Source organism: Schistocerca piceifrons, chromosome 7 (assembly GCF_021461385.2).
Source record: "Schistocerca piceifrons isolate TAMUIC-IGC-003096 chromosome 7, iqSchPice1.1, whole genome shotgun sequence".
NCBI classification, from domain to species: Eukaryota; Metazoa; Arthropoda; class Insecta; order Orthoptera; family Acrididae; genus Schistocerca; species Schistocerca piceifrons.
Window position 1 is genome coordinate 192,090,595 of NC_060144.1, and position 19,933 is coordinate 192,110,527.

General features: G+C 40.6%; 2 protein-coding genes across 4 annotated transcripts in view; one reads left to right on the top strand and one right to left on the bottom strand.

The window, feature by feature from the left end:
• Positions 1-19,933, top strand: part of LOC124805029 (GPI mannosyltransferase 2) — a 256,187-nt gene that overhangs the window by 60,757 nt on the left and 175,497 nt on the right. For both annotated transcript variants that reach the window (XM_047265441.1, XM_047265442.1), the window contains exon 2: positions 16,670-16,740. The gene's annotated coding sequence lies outside the window, so the exon portion shown is untranslated. The remainder of the gene's footprint in view (positions 1-16,669; positions 16,741-19,933) is intronic.
• LOC124805028 (dual oxidase 2-like) overlaps positions 1-19,933 on the bottom strand; it is a 250,335-nt gene that overhangs the window by 56,912 nt on the left and 173,490 nt on the right. For both annotated transcript variants that reach the window (XM_047265439.1, XM_047265440.1), the window contains exons 25-28: positions 15,486-15,579; positions 6,777-6,987; positions 6,012-6,132; positions 3,684-3,913 (exon numbers count right to left, since the gene is read on the bottom strand). In XM_047265439.1, the coding sequence (XP_047121395.1) occupies positions 3,684-3,913; positions 6,012-6,132; positions 6,777-6,987; positions 15,486-15,579 (656 nt within the window). The remainder of the gene's footprint in view (positions 1-3,683; positions 3,914-6,011; positions 6,133-6,776; positions 6,988-15,485; positions 15,580-19,933) is intronic.

The following is a 19,933-nucleotide window of genomic DNA, read 5'->3' on the forward strand; positions in this document are numbered from 1 at the left end:
GAATGTCTTGCTGCACTGGGTGTTTAATTAATGTTTTATGATACACTATCACAGATAATTACACAATAATGTATTGTAGTCAATCACTGTAGATGTACTCCAAAAAGTATAGGATAGTATGGGGGGGACATGTTGCCAAAATAAATATGCAGGTTATGCAGAGTAGCAGTGTAATAACCTTTTTGGATTTCTGGGTGTGACACAATAGTGGTATTACATTTGTAAACAATTTCTTGATTCCGTTGCCTCTCGGCTCTGAATTAGTAGAAGTCTGAAAAATTTGATCTCCTAGTGGTTAATGTATTGTGTTTAGCTACTGCCAACCTAGGTAATATAACAATAATAGTTCTAAATTCAGTGTTGTAGTAACTGTGATGTAAATAAATGCCATGTTGTACAGTTGGAGCATACCTCTCTCTCTTCTTTTGGGTGATCAGTAATACAGGTGAAGCAATTTCTGGTCTATCACACACACTACCTCTGACTCCTTAGAAAAGAAATTTATCATATGTAGTGAAGTACGAAAAACAATTAGAAATGTAAATTCGTAGTGTGAAGCACGTTTGTGGGTAATGCAAGCACTGCACAAGGAAGGTGGAGCTATGCTTCCAACACCCATCTCAGGCCCCCTTCTCATGTAATTAGTTGTTCCCATCCCCATTACCAGCATTCTAGAACAAACGTTCACTCACAGCACCCTTCTGAGTGAAGAATCAAGAAATAGTATACAAAAGGTATCAGTTGCTTCATGCATACATTGTTTGAGGTATTTCTGACCTCTACTTTACAATTCCCATTCGTAATTTTCTTGGTATTTGCCTTGGGCATTTTCCTCCCACTTCTCTACTGAGGTAACTTTTTTTGCTCTGGTGTCTTTCAAGATCACTACATGACAATTTAGTTGAGGATTTAATGAATGAATGTGCAGACAAACACACACCCATTTAATTATATTGTTTGTTGTTCAGCTTTCATGCTCGCAAAACATGAAGAAATAACTTAAATCGACCATGTGACCCGGTAAAACAGTTTTCAAATTAGGTTTACTTTACCTGTCCCAACAGTTTTACAAATACTGATGAAATTAATATGTGTACTGTACTGATGATGGTTAAGCTTTTCACTGACATGTCTGGATATGTGTGCTATGAAGGCAGAACTGAAAATGTTAATGTATTCTTCAGGTGGAAATATCAAACCCACCGATACCACCAGTCTGCTTTGGTCTATGATATCATCAAAATGATGGGATAGAATACTTACTGAAATCCATTGTGTGTGAAATATGTGACAAAAGAAGAATTATAGTAAATCACAAAATATCACATTTGCCGGCTTTGTCAATTTGTAACCAGACTGTCACCTTCCAAACTAATATAGACCTTGGGCTACATTACAAATCAGTCTGTCACCAGAACTAACATCTGAAAGAATAATGCAGAAGCAGTGTCATTGGTCTGTTCTGTGTATGTTTGCACTTTTGTTAAATCACATCACATTACTGAAACATCATCACATCATAGGTCAAAACCAACATCTGGGAATTGGTTGTTTCTGCTGACACAGACCAGTATGTGAGAGGTTGTAATTAATCAGGTTTTCTTTAAATTATATGCACTTACGGAAGTGGGAAGTGTTACACCATGAAGTACGAGTCTGATATTTATAATCATGCCCTGGGAATTAAATGATTAAACTTTCATTCCATTAGAACTGATGTCTATCATCTTCAACAGCAGTATGAGGTGTCAATCGTCTTGGGCATGAATACACTTTTGTATTCATTGTGACATGGAAGCAAGCAGCTTCTGAATATCATATCAAAACATTTCTTACAATACCTGAAACACTTGCTGTGTCAGACCAATCTGAAAATGTGTATCTTCCCATTGGCTCCCATCCTAGACACACACTGTGGGTGACAAATCAGAGGTCTTGACTCTCCAGTCAAGGATCTGTACATACAGCAATGGCGTTTATTGCGTGAACTGGAGTGTGAGGTCTTGCATTATCCTGTTGGAATATGGCATTTTGATCCTGGTCATTAAGGGCATGACAACTAGGTTCACCATTCTGGACAGTACTCAGCTTCTCTTCAATAATAACCAAATCAGTTCTATTGCCACATCCACACGACTCCAGGAGTTTGAGAGTCTTGTGAATTGCTGCTTCCTATGACTTTTCACCAGAACTTATATGAAAAGTTGGTGACAGTCAGACAATCAACTAATGTTCGACACTTCAGAATGCCACTCAGTTTCCCAGTTTACACTGCCTCTACCCATGCAACATATTCTCATTCATCTTTTGCATGGTAAAAAAGTGTTGTGTGGCATGATGGCCTGGTGTGAGTATTTCAGTTGGACACCACTTCAGCAACATGTGTGTCCTTGAAACTAACAGCATCCAGTTTCTCATCCAAATACTAGCTGGGCCCAACTTTGCTTTACTTCAGTGATTGGGTGGGAGCCGGTTTTATCAACATAGTAAGGCCATTGGTATGGTGTTAGTGGTAAAAAATACTTGATATCTATACCCAGTTTACAGTAAAATATTCTCAATAGACTGGGTGACATTCTGCCTCTAACATTTGCCCAGATTTCAGCTCTCGTCATCTGTCTACTCGTCAGAGTCAGTTGAACAATTCAACCATCTTCTCATGGTTTAGTCCATCTGGAATGACTCTTCTTGCATAATGTTTTCCTGAGTCCATCTGATCACTTATCATTCTGCAGTATTGCACATGCTTGTGTCAGTGATTTAATCTTCCTCAAAGTCCAAAGGCTAGCAATAAATGGCACTGGCATGTCCCCAGGACATGCAGTGTTGTAATCTCCACATGGAAGGGTCCGGTGACCTTGGAGTCATCTGGTAACCATCATGAACTCACACCATTATTCACCTGTTGGGGTGGCTCTTTTCTGTAATGAAAATATTGAAAATAAGCTTGCATTAGGATGAAATTTTAATTAATATATCTCACAGGCATGGAGATAGTGGAGTGTCAGTTTATTATTATTCCATCAAGGTGTTCGCAGTTAACAATTCAAATTCCCTCTGTGTGCAGTCAAAACACCAATGCCCTCACTGCAGTGGTAACATCAGTTCCCATCAGATCATTAAGCCCTTGGCTAGCAGTAGAACTGGAGAACGTCCAGGTCTGCCGAGCACTGTTGCTAAGTGGACTGCACTTAGTCCCTGTGAGGCAATTGAGGAGCTATTCAATTGAGAAGTGACAGCTCTCGTCACAAAAGATTGCAAAGGCTAGGAGAGCAGTGTACTGACCACAGGCCCATCCATATCCGCATTTAGTGATGCCTATCGGCTGCGGATGACACAGTGGTGGGTCAATACCATTTGGCACTCTGAGGCCTTTTGAGATAGATTATAGTCTAGCTGAGTATTGTTGAAACAGTGCAGGGCTGCAGTGTGAGGTCCTTGATCAGAGAGGTGATTGAGTGCAGCCTTTATAAATTGTGTTTTCTCAAAGGAATGACTAAGGAACTTTACGTTATTTTGAAAGAGTCAAAGCTGTTTAAGATGTTTGTATTATTCATTGAGAATATTCCTCGTGATCCTCACAGTAGACGGTGACTATTTTGAGACATTGTGTGCTATGTAGACATATTTCAGTAATTCGCTTCAGTGTTAACTATACGAGACAATAGTATTTAGCTCCTTACCTTAGGCAGCGGCTTTTCGTGAGAAAGGCAGTCATCGAAAAGAGAACGTATATTTTGAGTCCAAGGGCCAACAGCTCGAATGTGCACAGTCAGATTTGTCTCGTGAGGTGCAGAAGATATGGTGAATGGATGATACTCGCTTGTATTAAGTGCAGGGCATGCCAATCTTAACCACTGTCCAGACTTGTATTCGCAATCAGTTGGCTTTTTGAATTCAAGGAGTGTCACATCTGGAACATTAAAGAAGTATCTGTGGTTATGCAGAGTAAATAAAAAAATATGCATTCCACATACAGTATTATCAGCTGCTTTTTGTGGAATGCTGGGAGGCAAATAAGAGTGATTTGTTTCAGTTTGAGCTCTTATTCTAGCAAATAAGAGGTGTAATAGTACATTATTTTGCATTCTATGTTGAAAATGTCACTATATACACAGTAGCTAGTATGATATTTGCTTCACATTGCTGCACAATATGTGGCATTGCCAAAGGTTATGAGTTGTCAGTCATATATAGCAGCAGACAAATTGCTGCATTAAAAGTATGCAACTATCATAGAGTTGGTGAACAGATGATCCCTGAGAGCTGGCAGTGATATTGTCAGGTTTTTCCTTGTGCATTCCAAATGTCTGCAGGCAAAAACAATTTTTGTCTACAGAGCTGTGAGAACACTTGAGGTGTTGCTGTACAGGTGTACAAAATAGCATTATGTGATTAGTTGAGCTAGTCGCGTAAAATAGCTGTCTGGAATCATCCTTTGCTGACTCTGCTATAGACATTGCATTGTAGTTTCTTTCATCAGACTAGTATGTGTGTGATTCTGAAACATTTTATAGTGTGGTCATGGTTGTACGAGTTTGAATTTACAATGGTAGTTGGGGTGAAATATGCTTGAAAATCATTCGAAAATTCTCCAGTGTCAAGAATATACGTATACTGAATGTACGTCTATGATGACAATACTGTACATCTATGATGACAATACTGTATATCATGGACAGCACAGGGGCTAACGAACTCAGAACACTGAAAGACCTAAGTTGAAACAAGGCCTCAGGAGTAGGCGACATCCTGTCAGAACTACTGATAGCTTTAGGAGAGCCAGCCATGAAAGAACTCTTCCATCTGGTCTGCAAGATATACAAGGCAGGCGAAATACTCAGACTTCAAGGATAATATAATTATTCCAATTCCAAAGAAAGCAGGTGCTGACAGGTGTGAATATTACCAAACTACCAATTTAAAAATATTAACACGAATTCTTTACAGAAGGAAGGAAATACTGGTAGAAGCCGACCTCAGAGAACGTCTGTTTGGATTCCGGAGAAATGTGGGAATATGAAAGGCAGTATTGACTCTACTAAGACTTCTCGTGGAAAATAGGTTAAGGAAAGGCAAACCTATGTTTGTATCTGGTGGGACTTAAAGCTTTTGACAATGTTGATTGGAATACACTCTTTGAAATTCTGAAGATAGCAGGAGTAAAATACAGGGAGGTAAAATTGCATATAACAGAAATCGGACAGCAGAGCTGAGGGGAAAGAAAAGGAAACAGTGGTTGAAATAGAGAGAGATAGGGTTGCAGTTTATCCCTAATGTTATTTAATCTGTACACTGAACAAAGACAAATTTGAAGTAGGAATTAAAGTTCAGGGAGAAGAAATAAAAACTTTGGGGTTTGCTGATGACATTGTAATCCTGTCACAGACAGCAATGGACTTGGAAGATCAGCTGAACAGAATTGAGTGTTTTGAAAGGATGATACAAGATGAACACCAACAAAAGCAAAACAAAGATAATGGAATGTAGTCAAAATAAAACAAATGATGGTGAGGTAATTAGATTAGGAAATGAGACAAATAATGTAGTAGATGTTAAGACAGCTGAGTAACTGAAGGCTGAAAATAGAAAGGTTATAAAATGTAGACTGGCAATGACAAGAAAAGCTGTTCTGAAGGAGAGAAATTTGTTAAATATCAAAATGTAAATGTCAGGAAATCTTTCCTGGAAGTGCTTATATGGAGCATAGCCATGTATGGATGTGAAACACGGACAATAAACAGTTCAGACAAGAAGAAAATAGAAGCTTTTGAAATGTGCAGCTACAGGACAATGCTGAAGGTTAGATGGGCAGATCATGTAACTAACGAGAAGGTACTGAATGGAATTGGGGAGAGACTCATGGAACGCTTGTACTTGGACAATGTGCTGTTTATCAGTTATGTGCAAGTGACATTAACTGCTGCTTTACTGTTCAGATGTTTGCATAACACTGTCCCAGACACAAATTCTGGCATTGATATAAATAGTCAAAAAAATTTATATGTTACCTGATGGTAGCAACTCTGCTCTCACAACTGGAAGTTCCACTTTCTTAGTGGCTACCGTAATGAAACGGTCAATTGTGAATAGAAGACACGGGCCAATGAAGAAGTAAACCATAAATGGTTCCTGGAACAAAATATACTTTGACATTTTTGCATGAGCCAATTTATCATTAGCATATGAAACAGTTACTGTGTTTACTTAAATGATGCAATTCATGGCGACAGTTTAAGTTTCAGATATCTGTTTCATTAATGTTATGACATTGAGTACAAAAAATATCGTGCATTTTATTTTTTTGACAAACTATAGGCTGAGTCTAATCTAACTTATCCACATGATAAATGAAATAAACCCTGTAGCTGATTCAGGGCATGTGGCAGCATTCATATTCTACAATCAGTCTGTAATGTAGCTTTTTTTTTTGTTTCAAGCTGTCCATTAGTACCTCATTAAAGCTATTCAACAATAAAGTCATTGTACTCAGGTGGGAGTTATTTTAGTGTCATTATACAAAATTCTCATGGCCCTCCTTTTCTGTTTTTATGAGACCTGCTGTGGGTCAACTTTTCGCAGTAAATACTCGGAGACATTTAGGCCTAGCATGTATGCATCTCTCTCACATACTATGTTCTTGTTTTGTAATTACCGAGTTAATTTTCAGACATTATCTGAAGTTGTGGACTGAAAGACTACTGTAAGATTTTCATGCCATTTATAAGCAATTGTAACGTGAAATTTTTAAATAACAGTGATAAATATTCACATACCTGTACAAGCCGTCCCATTCCATGAAGGAACATAAGTATGTAGAAAATTGGATAAAGTGAATGTATCAACCAAAATGCATTATACAGATGCTGCCGTGCATATCTTGTGGAGAAGATGCAGACCAGAGCAAGGAGCAGTGTCAGAAGGATTCCAGTTACACCAGTGATTGTCTGCCAACACCAGTATTGGAATTTAGGAATCTCGTGTGTTCTGAAACAGAATGATGGTAAACAACATCTGTTGTGAGAATAGTGCCAAAATATTTGTTTCTCAATTACATTGAGAGCTAGTTGTACGTGGAAAATCTTTCATAAACCTTCCATGAAAGTCTATGAAAAACATAAACATTACTAATTTTGAAATTACAGCATCATGAAATATTATCTTGAATGAAACAAAGGAAAATCCAGAATCGAATAACTGCATTATTGTGAAATGAATAGATTGATACTCATCTTTGTGTGTGTGTGTGTGTGTGTGTGTGTGTGTGTGTGTTTTTCTACTTTAGAGGAAGGTCTTTTAGCCAAAAGCTCTAATGTATAGCAGTCTCTCTTGTCTGTGGCTCAACATCTACTCTGTAAGGTGTGTAACAATCTGTACCTAATATGTTCCAAAATGCCACACACAAAGCATGCGTACCTAATATGTTACAAAATGCCACACACACAAAAATGGGATTTGCTAGTGCTCGTACCTTGGGTTCTGTTGATGATAAAAAAGATAGGTCAAGTGTTTTGGATAGTCCTTTGGCCAGGAACCATTTGTATACCCAACAGAAGGATCGTTTTAGTGTCACTGTCCTACAGGACGGTGTCAAAGTATGAATAATACACAGATCCTCCTGCTTAGGCAAATGGAGCAAATCATTTGGTTCTTTTTGTATTTTATTTGGTCAATGGTGGGCTTGAACGGACGTATTGAAAAATTAGTTTACGGGCATTTCCTTGGAAAACTGCACAAAAGTTTATTTTTTTACTGTATTTTTGCCGTCGTCAGTAGACCAAAATCCAGATGCCGATTCCAAGATGGCTATGCACAACAAAGGACTGAAAATTTGTACAATATATTCCTAAGATCCCGAATTTGGACAACCTTGAAAATATTCTTCATATATTTATCCATTTCTGAGATACAGAGTTTGAAAGTTAACTAACTTGTAAATATAAAATATGCATGTGAAATCCAGTTTGAGGTGAAAATGGAACCCCACTTTGTAGTACTAAAGCACATGCAATTTTTATAGCGAGTGAAATCTTCTGTGAGGTATAAAATTAGTTTTGCGTTATTTCAGTTTCACATGCATAAACTAGCAAAATTTTTGTGACCCATACATTTTGTATGAGTCACGTGCCCCGCTGTAGTAGGGAAAAGAATGGATCCAGCAGAAAGATGTTCCCATCAGAGCACAGAAAATTGTCAGTGAGTTCTTGTTTATTTACAAGACTTTGAATGAAGTGGAGTACCAGCTGCCTTAGTGTACCTTTCTCTGCACCTTTAAACAAAATTGGCATGCAAACATATTCATGCTTTTTTATAGTGAGAGGGGGAAGATAGTGGCAGTGACAAATACATCGAAAAGTAATAAGTACTGGAAGATAGTAGATAGTAGTTGTGTTATAGAAAGAGTGAAGGAGACAAAGGTAGTGCGAGAGAAACGCAGTGGTAGTAGAATATAGTTGACAGTGACAGAACAGTGTTGGGAAAAGAGTGAAGGAGACAGTGTCAGGGGAAAGGAATAAAGAGAAAGTGAAAGCGTGTGAGAGCCAGTGGTAATGAGAGACAAAGTTTATGACAATGATGACCAGGAAGAGAGAAATTGTGACAGTGAGAAGAGACAGCAGCAGCAGTAGGAAGGAATTAGCAGTAAGAAACAGCAAGAGGGAGACAGTGACAGTGACAGCGACAGTGACAGTAGGACAGAACAAAGGGGACTGTGGCTGTGACACAGGAGACAATGACACAGAGACACAAAGAGACAACGGCTGAATGAGTGAGAAAGGGGAACTGGGACTGGATGGGTATGAGTGACTTAACAGTGATTGACTAGTGAGTGTGAGCGAGATAGTTAGGGGAGCTTTCGGGAGTTTGAAGTGAGTAGCATGTTTAAAAAAAGTGTGGTATGTTTGCATTCCAAAATTTTTGGGAAAATTTTTAAAGGTGCTGAGGAAGGTAAAATCAGGCAGATGGTTTCCCACTATTCAGTCAGTCTTCTTAAATAAACAGGAACAGATTCACATTTTTTGTGCTCCAATGTTTCCACAGATGTTCTTAAATGAATGCAATTTACCTATATGATACAAAGAAATGATCGAATGTGTTTGTCTGCTGTGGATGGTGTTAAATCTAGAATGTTTCGAAAGCTGTTTGTTGCTTTTACTCTACTCGTGGATCTAAGTAAAACATCTGATGCATTCTCTCACTCAGCTTGAAAGAATTGGTGTAAAAGGCATTTTTCTGTTTCTATCCAGAACTTGTCTATTCATCAAGAATCAACAATTGCATATCAAATGCTTTACAACATTCCGGAGTACCCCATAGGGTTCTGTCTTTGGATCATTCATATTTGTGATGTACAGGGTGTTTCACATGTACCCCGTGAGGGGTGTATCCTTCTGGTCCACTGCTACACATCATAGTGCAATACACAGAACTGCCCGTGCCCATATCAGAGTGACATCACTGATGTCACATACCTATTCTGTGCACATGCTGCCTGTTCCTCCCAGCTGACAGCTAGTCTTTCTGTCCAAATTAAAGTTGTGACTTACAGAAGAACCCCTCTAATCCGTCACCTTCGGGACCGGGACCATGGTCGGAACGAAAAAAAGGTTGGATTATCCAAAAAATCTAATATTTATTGCAAAAAATATAGAGAGACATTTAGTACAAAAAATTAAACAATTTAAGAAGTAAAAGATGTCTACAGTAATATAAAAAGATGTTTTTTACACAGTGTAAAACAATATATTAACTAAAAAAGTCTACACACACTATAATGTGTGTTGGTTTTAAAAGGAAAAACGAGAAACAAATTACAGTACTGTATTGTACTTAATAACGTATAAACGATATATACTGTAAACTAAAAAATGTTTATAGCACTGTATGTAAAAAGAAATTCTTCACAAAGAAATAAACTACTGTACGTATAAACTAAGAAATGATTATACTGTATGCATTGTTTTTACAGTAAAAACGAAAGTAAATTACTTGGAAAAACGGTCAATGATACATTTTTGTTGAGCAGATGTTATTCTAGATTTAGCTGCAGTGTCCCTCCATTTTTTATCCCATAAAACGTTCAGTGGAGTTGAAGTTGAATTCTGCTCGATGTATTGAAGGGCGATGTCAAAAGCGTTTTTTGCATCGTTGTGTGAAATCCGGGTGGGGGGTTCGTCTTCGCCGTCCGAGTCCTCATTCACAGTTTTCTGGCCAACAGTGGCAACAATCTGGTCCACATTGAGCTCTTCAAAAGTGTCACCGGCCTAGTCACATTCATTGATCCACTCTTCAACTTCATTGGCAGGGACGTTCGTCTCCAGAGTTTGTAGATCTTTAACGATTTCCAGTGTGTCGTTGTTTTTCTCATCTTCGGTATGCTCATTTTCAGTCATAACTTGTGGCCAAAGCTTATGCCACGATTTACGCAGTGTGTCAGGTTTCAGTTCATCCCATGCTGCAGCAATTGTGTATATAGCATCTTTGATGTTCAGGGATTTCATTGCCTCAAATAAGTTATGACCTCCTTCAGATTTTTCCAAGATTGAGCTGATATACTTTCTGCGATATCGCCTTTTTAACCATTCGATAACGCCCTGATCCATTGGCTGGATGAGTGAAGTCACATTAGGAGGCAGAAAGAGAGCTTTTATGTCCCCTTTCGCCAAATATTGTTCAGATGGATGTGATGGTGCGTTATCCAACAGCAGTAGAGCATGAACAGGCAGATTTTTTGCTTCAAGTCTTTTTCGACCGATGGCGCAAACTTGTCGAAAAACCAGGATTTAAAAAGGTTGCAATCCATCCAAGCAGATTTTTGATTGCGGTAATAAACCGGCAAGGATGATAAGTTTATATTTTTGAATACCTTTGGCTTGTTAGATTTGCCAATGACGAACAAGGGGAGCTTGTGGATACCATCTGCCTTGCTACGAGGAATGACTTTTTTTTATCTTTTATAAGTTTCGTTCCTACCACGGATTCATTCGAAGCTGCGAGCACTTATGTTGGCAACATTTAAAGTTCAGCTCTGTCTCGTCGATGTTATACACTTGCCAGGGTAACAGTTCATTTTCTTCTACAATTTCTTGAAACCTAACAGAAAACTCCTTAGCAGCTGCGGCATCAGCAGATAGTTTTTCACCGGAAATAGAAACAAAGACATGATTCAAATGGTTCTGAGCACTATGGGACTTATCATCTGAGGTCATCAGTCCCCTAGAACTTAAGAACTACTTAAACGTAACTAACCTAAGGACATCACACACGTCCATGCCCAAGGCAGGATTCGAACCTGCGACCATAGCGGTCGCGCGGTTCCAGAGTGAAGCGCCAAGAACCGCTCGGCTACACCGGCCAGCAGAAATAGAAACAAATCGGACACCATGACGAGTTTTCCAACGGTCAATCCAGCCTTCACTGGCAGCAAATTTACTTTAAGCTTCCAGTTTTTTGTGCAAAACTTTCGCTTTTTCTCTGAGAATTGACCCGGATGTTGGAGTTCCTTTCCTTCTTTCTTGACAAAACCACATCCACAATGCGTTATCAAGCAGTTCAAGTTTAGGCTTTTTTAGTGTTTTGCGATTCTTCAGAGTGTTTTCACCAACAATCGTAACTGTATAGGATTCAATGTCTTTCCGATTCTTCCTTCAATCCTTAATTGTCGTAGTACCTACATTCAGTTCCTTTGCAATATTTGGAGCGATTCTCCTTCGTCCAGTCTTTGTAGCACTGTTACTTTTTCATTTAGTGAAAGAGTTACGTGTTTAAGCTTGAATCCAGACATGCCGAAAAACAGACAACGGTACACACAATGAATCTACAGTAATGAGTACTGTAGAGAAGACGGAATAAAGCAAACGACGACGTTTTTTAATGCCAACAAAGGATAAAACTGCATAATAACGTACAGTATAACAATATGCACAGCGATAGACACCGCAACAATGGCCCTACGGGTGTCCAGTCAGTGACAAGTCGGCACAGGCTCGCAAGCCTGAGCGTGGTCGGACTAACCGGAGTGACGGACCATACAAGGTCGGATTAGGGGGGTTCTACTGTACATGCTTTCCTATGTCAACACTTCAATTATGTGAAGACTTCCAGGAAGAGATTTATCAGGCAAATGGAAAATTAGCCACATTCCTACAGCACTTTCAGCCTTGTTTTTCCCCAACAACAAGTGAGGATGAAATTGAACAGAGAAGGATAACTCAATATAGCAAAGTACCTTGTGCTCTATATAATTTAGAAGACAGACCATAGTCCAGAGGCATAACTTCATTACCTTCAGTAAAACACTCTGAGGACTAATGCAAAAGCAAATTTAAAACAAAAATTGCACCAACTAACAAGCAGCCACGTCAAGTCATTTTAGATAGATACTATACGCATGACCAGCAAACGATGCTACATGCATGACCAACAAACATTAATCACAAAGATAAAACACCTAAGAAGATTACAAAAATTTTAAGATCATTCTCTGCAATTGTGTCATTTTTAGTGGAGTGTTAAAATCTTATTCAAATGACTGAACTACCCTAAAGTAGTTCTTTTAATCAGGCTGTTACTTAGGACTATATTCTGACATACTTTAACTACCTCTCATATTAGCTTTTGCAAAGGATTATCCATGGAGAAAGCAATACAAGACGCCACAATTTAAATCTTAATAGAGCTAAAAATGAAAATATAGATAAATCCCGTTAGTATATTTTTTGTGCATGCATGGGTGGATTTCAAAATTCTGCTCAGAAAAGTGTTAAGGCATTAATGCCATCCTTCTTGCATACATTTTTTACTTCCATAACGGAAAATGAAGGGTCCCATTGACAGACTGTATCACAAGCATGAAACTAACTTCCTCAGAACCTGGAACCATAACATATGACAATGAGATTCACATCTCAGTAAATTTATACCTTAATGGTCTGTGTTGCTGATAATAATAAATTTCTGCTGGATTGTGATGTACACAATCACAGTGTAAGACACAAAAATAATTTTCAAGTTGATTTTTGCCTTCTTGTCTATGGTTCAAATGGGAGATGTCTGCCTGTGCAAATTATCTAAATATCTGCATTTGAGAACTGAACATTTCTGTCAGCTACATGACAAGTCAAAGTGTTCGTTTTAAAGCTACAACATAAATAGTTGTGTATTATTAACTAGCCTCTGTAGATACAGAGTTTTCTCCAAAAAATATAAATGTAACCAAGTAAACATTAAGCTTTCAATGTAAGTGAAGCATCAGCTATTTAATACGCTCCTGGAAATTGAAATAAGAACACCGTGAATTCATTGTCCCAGGAAGGGGAAACTTTATTGACACATTCCTGGGGTCAGATACATCACATGATCACACTGACAGAACCACAGGCACATAGACACAGGCAACAGAGCATGCACAATGTCGGCACTAGTACAGTGTATATCCACCTTTCGCAGCAATGCAGGCTGCTATTCTCCCATGGAGACGATCGTAGAGATGCTGGATGTAGTCCTGTGGAACGGCTTGCCATGCCATTTCCACCTGGCGCCTCAGTTGGACCAGCGTTCGTGCTGGACGTGCAGACCGCGTGAGACGACGCTTCATCCAGTCCCAAACATGCTCAATGGGGGACAGATCCGGAGATCTTGCTGGCCAGGGTATTTGACTTACACCTTCTAGAGCACGTTGGGTGGCACGGGATACATGCGGACGTGCATTGTCCTGTTGGAACAGCAAGTTCCCTTGCCGGTCTAGGAATGGTAGAACGATGGGTTCGATGACGGTTTGGATGTACCGTGCACTATTCAGTGTCCCCTCGACGATCACCAGTGGTGTACGGCCAGTGTAGGAGATCGCTCCCCACACCATGATGCCGGGTGTTGGCCCTGTGTGCCTCGGTCGTATGCAGTCCTGATTGTGGCGCTCACCTGCACGGCCCCAAACACGCATACGACCATCATTGGCACCAAGGCAGAAGCGACTCTCATCACTGAAGACGACACGTCTCCATTCGTCCCTCCATTCACGCCTGTTGCGACACCACTGGAGGCGGGCTGCACGATGTTGGGGCGTGAGCGGAAGACGGCCTAACGGTGTGCGGGACCGTAGCCCAGCTTCATGGAGACGGTTGCGAATGGTCCTCGCCGATACTCCAGGATCAACAGTGTCCCTAATTTGCTGGGAAGTGGCGGTGCGGTCCTCTATGGCACTGCGTAGGATCCTACGGTCTTGGCGTGCATCTGTGCGTCGCTGCGGTCCGGTACCAGGTCGACGGGCACGTGCACCTTCCGCCGACCACTGGCGACAACATCGATGTACTGTGGAGACCTGACGCCCCACGTGTTGAGCAATTCGGCGGTACGTCCACTATACGCCCTCGCTCAAAGTCCGTCAACTGCACATACGGTTCACGTCCACGCTGTCGCGGCATGCTACCAGTGTTAAAGACTGCGATGGAGCTCCGTATGCCATGGCAAACTGGCTGACACTGACGGCGGCGGTGCACAAATGCTGCGCAGCTAGCGCCATTCGATGGCCAACATCGCGGTTCCTGGTGTGTCCGCTGTGCCGTGCGTGTGATCATTGCTTGTACAGCCCTCTCGCAGTGTCCGGAGCAAGTATGGTGGGCCTGACACACCGGTGTCAATGTGTTCTTTTTTCCATTTCCAGGAGTGTATAACAGAAGAAGTGACAATTTAGAAAAGTTGCAGTGTTTCTTCGTTTTTGGTAGGCAACATCACATAGTATGGTGATAATTTGTCAGCACACGGTACAGATTCTTTCTGTACTTTGTTTGTTATTTTTAAATGTATAACTTGACTCATTCCATATCTCTGAAGGCTCTTTGTCTTGTTGCAATCTACAGAATGAATGAGTTCTTGAGCCTAATATGTTATAGGAGGGAAGCTGTCAATAATGTGTAAGTTGATTCTCTGTATCAAATGATAATTTTTAGGCTGGTGTTTAGTATTATTGTTGCTTTGGGGGTCATTACAATCACAGTATTACATAAGATGGAGAAAGACTGTACAAATAGAATTGTTGCAGCAACAGTCCTTGCATTTATGGAAACTGAGGAAATTTTAACTCAGTAATAGTACACTGAAACTTCCTGTGGAATAAAAGCTCTGTTATTATCGGTGAACCATTCTGCCTAATTAGAAAATCATGGTGATCCTGCAGTATTTTGTATTTGGTACTATATTAAGCTAGGTGTATATGTTGTTACACTTTTGTCATACTCATATGCTCAAGTTTAATTAATGATTGGGAATGAGTCAGATTTATAAATGTAAGCAGTAGTTTTTTCTGTTGTCCAAATTTATTAAAGTACTGTGCAGTCTGGTGTAATTCTTTCTGTTGTCTAATGTTACATAATAGAATACATGACAGATGTTTCGATTTTATTCAGCCAACGTACTTAGGTTTCACCCTTTAAGTTTAAAGTATTTTAAGAAGACATACGTATACATTTTTAGATATGTATGAAACTTACGAATGCTGAAAATTACGGAACAAGCAGGAGAGATCATCTGATGGCTGTGTGCTGATGCTGTAGAAGTTGAAAGCATGTCCAACTATATGAATTACTGAAATGAAATTTACACATCATATTTAATATGCCAATAGAAAGTCATGAGTTGTTTGTATGATTAATAAACATTCTTAATAATATGAAAAGATAATTCTATACGCAATTAGTCATATCCACACTATATGTTGACATGGCATGTGTAAGTTGTACAATCATTAAACATTAATTAAATTTATATGACTGTACAACTGACATTTGCATAAGTTTATTGATCTACCTTCTTCCAGTCAAGAACTTGTTTTTAGTACAGGTATGTGTTGGATAAGAGTTAAACTGAAACGGTATTTATTCTGTTACTGAAGACTTCAGTGAGGCTACATGAAATAAAATATAATATCTTCTCCCTTCCCATTCTGTACCCCTTATTCCCTACACCTACACTACCCAATTAACTGCTTGCAGCCCCCTCCGTCTTAGCCGCCCCCTACTCCTTCCTCTTTCACTGTACCCCTCCACCTGTCCCACCCCTATTCCTTCCTCTTTCACTTTACCCCTCCACCTCTCCACAGCCATCTCTTGGCGCCCAGCAGCTGTGCAGTCTCCCCTCTCATGTTGGCGGTGGCAGCCTGCCCCTGGTGTTGGTTGCGCTCCCCCTTAGCTGCAACACCCTCTGCAGCCCCCCTCCACCTCGGTAGCAGCAGTGCTGTCATTTGCTCTTCTCGGCACATCTCCCCTGCCCTGTCAGCACAACAACAACAACAACAACAACAACAACAACAACCTCCCCACTCCATGTTTGTGCTACACAACAATGTAGCACCTAAGGTAGGATTGCGACACATGGCTGGCTGATTTTGAAGTGTTAAAAAACAATGTACTGAGTAATAATTAGTGACCACATTTCAACCTATTACGTGCGACACAACCAAGTGCTCTACTATACAATGTGTACTATAAGTCTGGTTCTTTTTGTGGTACTTAGCATGCGTAATGCTTTAGACTTATGTATAATTGCGACTTATGAACAAAACTCAATCATTCCCACATAATGGGGAATTTTACTTCAGTGTGGAAGTTTTCATCTGAAAATGAATTATCTTAAACATAAACACTTAAATCAGTGGAATTTTTTTGTTCTGTTTCAGACACTGAATCCTGTTGCTGAAAACTGCAAAAGCTGCACAGAAAAGACTGCACATTTGGAAATTATGTCATGGTATGTGACATTGGTGTTTAAAAATTATTATTTTTATGTGGTCACAACTGTGCTTTTGTGCACCAGTGCCACCTGAGTTATTTGTGCTTCCTTGGAAGTATAATTATCTTGCTGGCAGCAGTATGTGACAAAATCTGACAAACTCATCTCCCATGTTTTATGTCTAGCATAACACCAGTGACACTCTTGTAGGAGCTGTGCACTGAAACCTTTAAGCCATAAAAATTTAGCATAGTTGTGAGTTCAGCACTTTGACTCTTCTTAAATGGTGGGAGATGTACTAAATAAGCAACAGATGAATTTAATAAAAGATTCATAGATAATTTCATTAGGATATTCAGGTGTGTTCAAAATAATGAAATATGTTGTCCAAAAATGTTACTCGGAAGGTTGGTGACTGCTAAAGTGACCCCCACTCCCCATCCTCGTCCCCTGTCCTCTCCTGTACCAGTATTGCTGCCCCAAGTTCCCATCTGTATGGCTGTCATTGCTCTTTTGTCACATTTCGTTTTTTTTTACAAAATAATTGTATGGATAAAAAATCTTCTCAACAAGTGGCGGCAGAACACATACACAAAAGGAGGTTATAATTAGGCAAACTTTTGGAGCCAGTGGCTCCTTCATCATGCAGAAGCACGGTAGGGGAAGAGGGATGAAGCAAGAGGACTGGAGCAGTCTAGGAAAATGGGTGGATTTCAGGAAAGTCACCCAGAACCGTGGGTCAGGGAGATTTACCAGATGGGATGAGGAGGACAGACTGATTGTTCGGGAATGTACCGGACGAGATTTGAAAACCTGAGAGCTTAAAGGTGGAAGACAGGGTAATGTGCAAGACAGGTATAACTGCTTAAACAATGTGCACGAGTTAATAAGACTGAAAAGCTAACTGCATTGTACGTAACAGAGGTGGGAGAGGGGCAGTGAAAAACAAACAGGTAAGAAAAATGAAAGATGTAGAAAACTGTTGCTGTGAAGAAATGCTGAGAGAGAAGGAATTAATGTAAAGTAAGGCCAGGTGGCTGGTAAGAACCAAGGACATGTGGTGCTAGTTCCCACCTGCAGAGTTCTGAGAAACTGGTGTCCGGGAGAAGAATCCAGATGGCGCATTTCGTGAAACAGGTACCGAGGTCATGTCTGTCATGTTGTAGAGCATGCTCTGCAATAGAATATTGTGTGTTGACTGTATACACCCTCTGCCAGTGCCCATTCATCCTAACTGATAATTTGATGGTACTCGTGCTGATATAAAAGGCCGAACAGTGTTTACATAACAGCCGGTGTATGATGTGTTGTTTCACAAGGTGGATCTCCCTTTGATAGTATTGTATGCCAGTTGCAGGGCTGGTGTATGTGGTGATTGGAGGGTGCATAGGGCAAGTCTTGCAGGGGGGGGGGAAGGGGGGGGGGGCTGTCACAGGGGTAGGACCCGTATGGTAGGGAGATGGATGCAGGAGTAGTATAGGGTCTGATAAGAGTATCCTCGACCTCTCGCCTAAAGCACCTCTCCCCTCCTGAATTGTCTATGTTATCTAAGAGTCTCATTTTCAGCTCAAAAACTGCATGCATTTGATCATGTTGCTGTGGTGAAGAACCTACTTTCCTTCACACGCAATGTCAACTGGAAATATCACTTTGCAATCCAATCCCAAAACATTTATAACAGCAAATCAGGCATTGAACCAGCCTTGAACAATTCCGGTCATAATCTCAACTAGATCCACCACAACTATCTCAAAATCATCCCTTACAAGCCTTCCAAGAATTCCTCACATCCAGCATTGCTTCACAACCGTTGCTCAGGTCCCAACAACATGATCCTAACCTGTCCTCTGCAGAACTCCAAGCTCTACGTTCCCTACAAGCTGATGACTACATCATTATCCTCCCAGCAGACAAAGGATTTACCGCTGTGGTACTTGATCGATAAAGAGCACATCAGTGAAGGTTTATGCCAGCTGTCCATCACCTGTACTTACAGCGTCTGCCATCGAGATCCCATCCCTGTGATTCGAACTGACATGCAGTCCCTCTCATCCTGGCTGACTTATAGTTGCTGGTTTCAATGCACTCAGCAAACGTATATCTGCCTTAGTTGATCAGCGTCTGCAACTCGTAGTACAGAGACTTCCGTCCTATATCAGAGACACCAACCATTTCCTAGATTGTCTGAAATCCCTGCCTGTCCCGCTCCCATCATCACACCTTGCTTCTTACCATTTATCCCTCCTCCTCCTCCCTATACCAACATCCCCCTGTGCGCGATCTGTCTGCTGCTTAACATTTCCTCGGTCAGTGCCCATCAGATACCAAATCTATGACATCCTTCCTACTCACCTTAATCAGCTTTACACTTACCAGCGACTACTTCACATTTGAGGGGCAGACATAGAAAAAGATCAGGGATACAACCATGGGAACCAGGACGGCTCTGTCCTGTGCCAATCTTTTCATGGGTCACTTGGAGGGGGCTGTTCTGGGATCCAGAAGTCTTCAGCCTCTAGTTTGGTTTAGGTGCATTGTTGACCTCTTTACCAAATGGACTCATCGTGAGGCTGGCCCCTTAAAATTCCTAGAATCTCTAAATACCTTCTCTCAGTTAAATTTCACATGGTTCTGTTCCGAATCCTGTGCCAATATCCTTGACGTTGATCTCTTTCTCCCCGATGGCCAGCTGTACATGTCTGTCCACATTAATCCTACTAACAAACAGTACTCACATTTTGACAATTACCGTCCTCTCTATGTCATATGTTCCCTACCATGCAGCCTCGGCATGAGACACAAATGTATTTGTTCGGATGCAGACTCTTTACAGCAAAACGCCCCCATTCTCACCTCGGCCTTCACTGGACGTAATTACCCCACCAGCCTGGTTCAAAAGCAGATTTCCCAGGCCATCACATCCAATCCTGGTACTGATGATCTTTCCAAAAAACAGCTTTGGAGCACATCACTGGTCTCTCATTATTATCCTGGCTTGGAATGTATTAATCAGCTATTTCGACAAAGCCAGGACTTCCTAAAATCGTGCCCTGAAGTGAGGTCCATTCTGTCTGAGATTTTGCCCACCACACTTAGAATAGCTTTCCGCCACCCTGTTAATCTCCACAATATTCTTGTCAGACCCTACGCTCCCTCTGCACCCATCTCCCTACTATATGGCTCCTACCCTGTAACCATCCCCGCTGCAAGA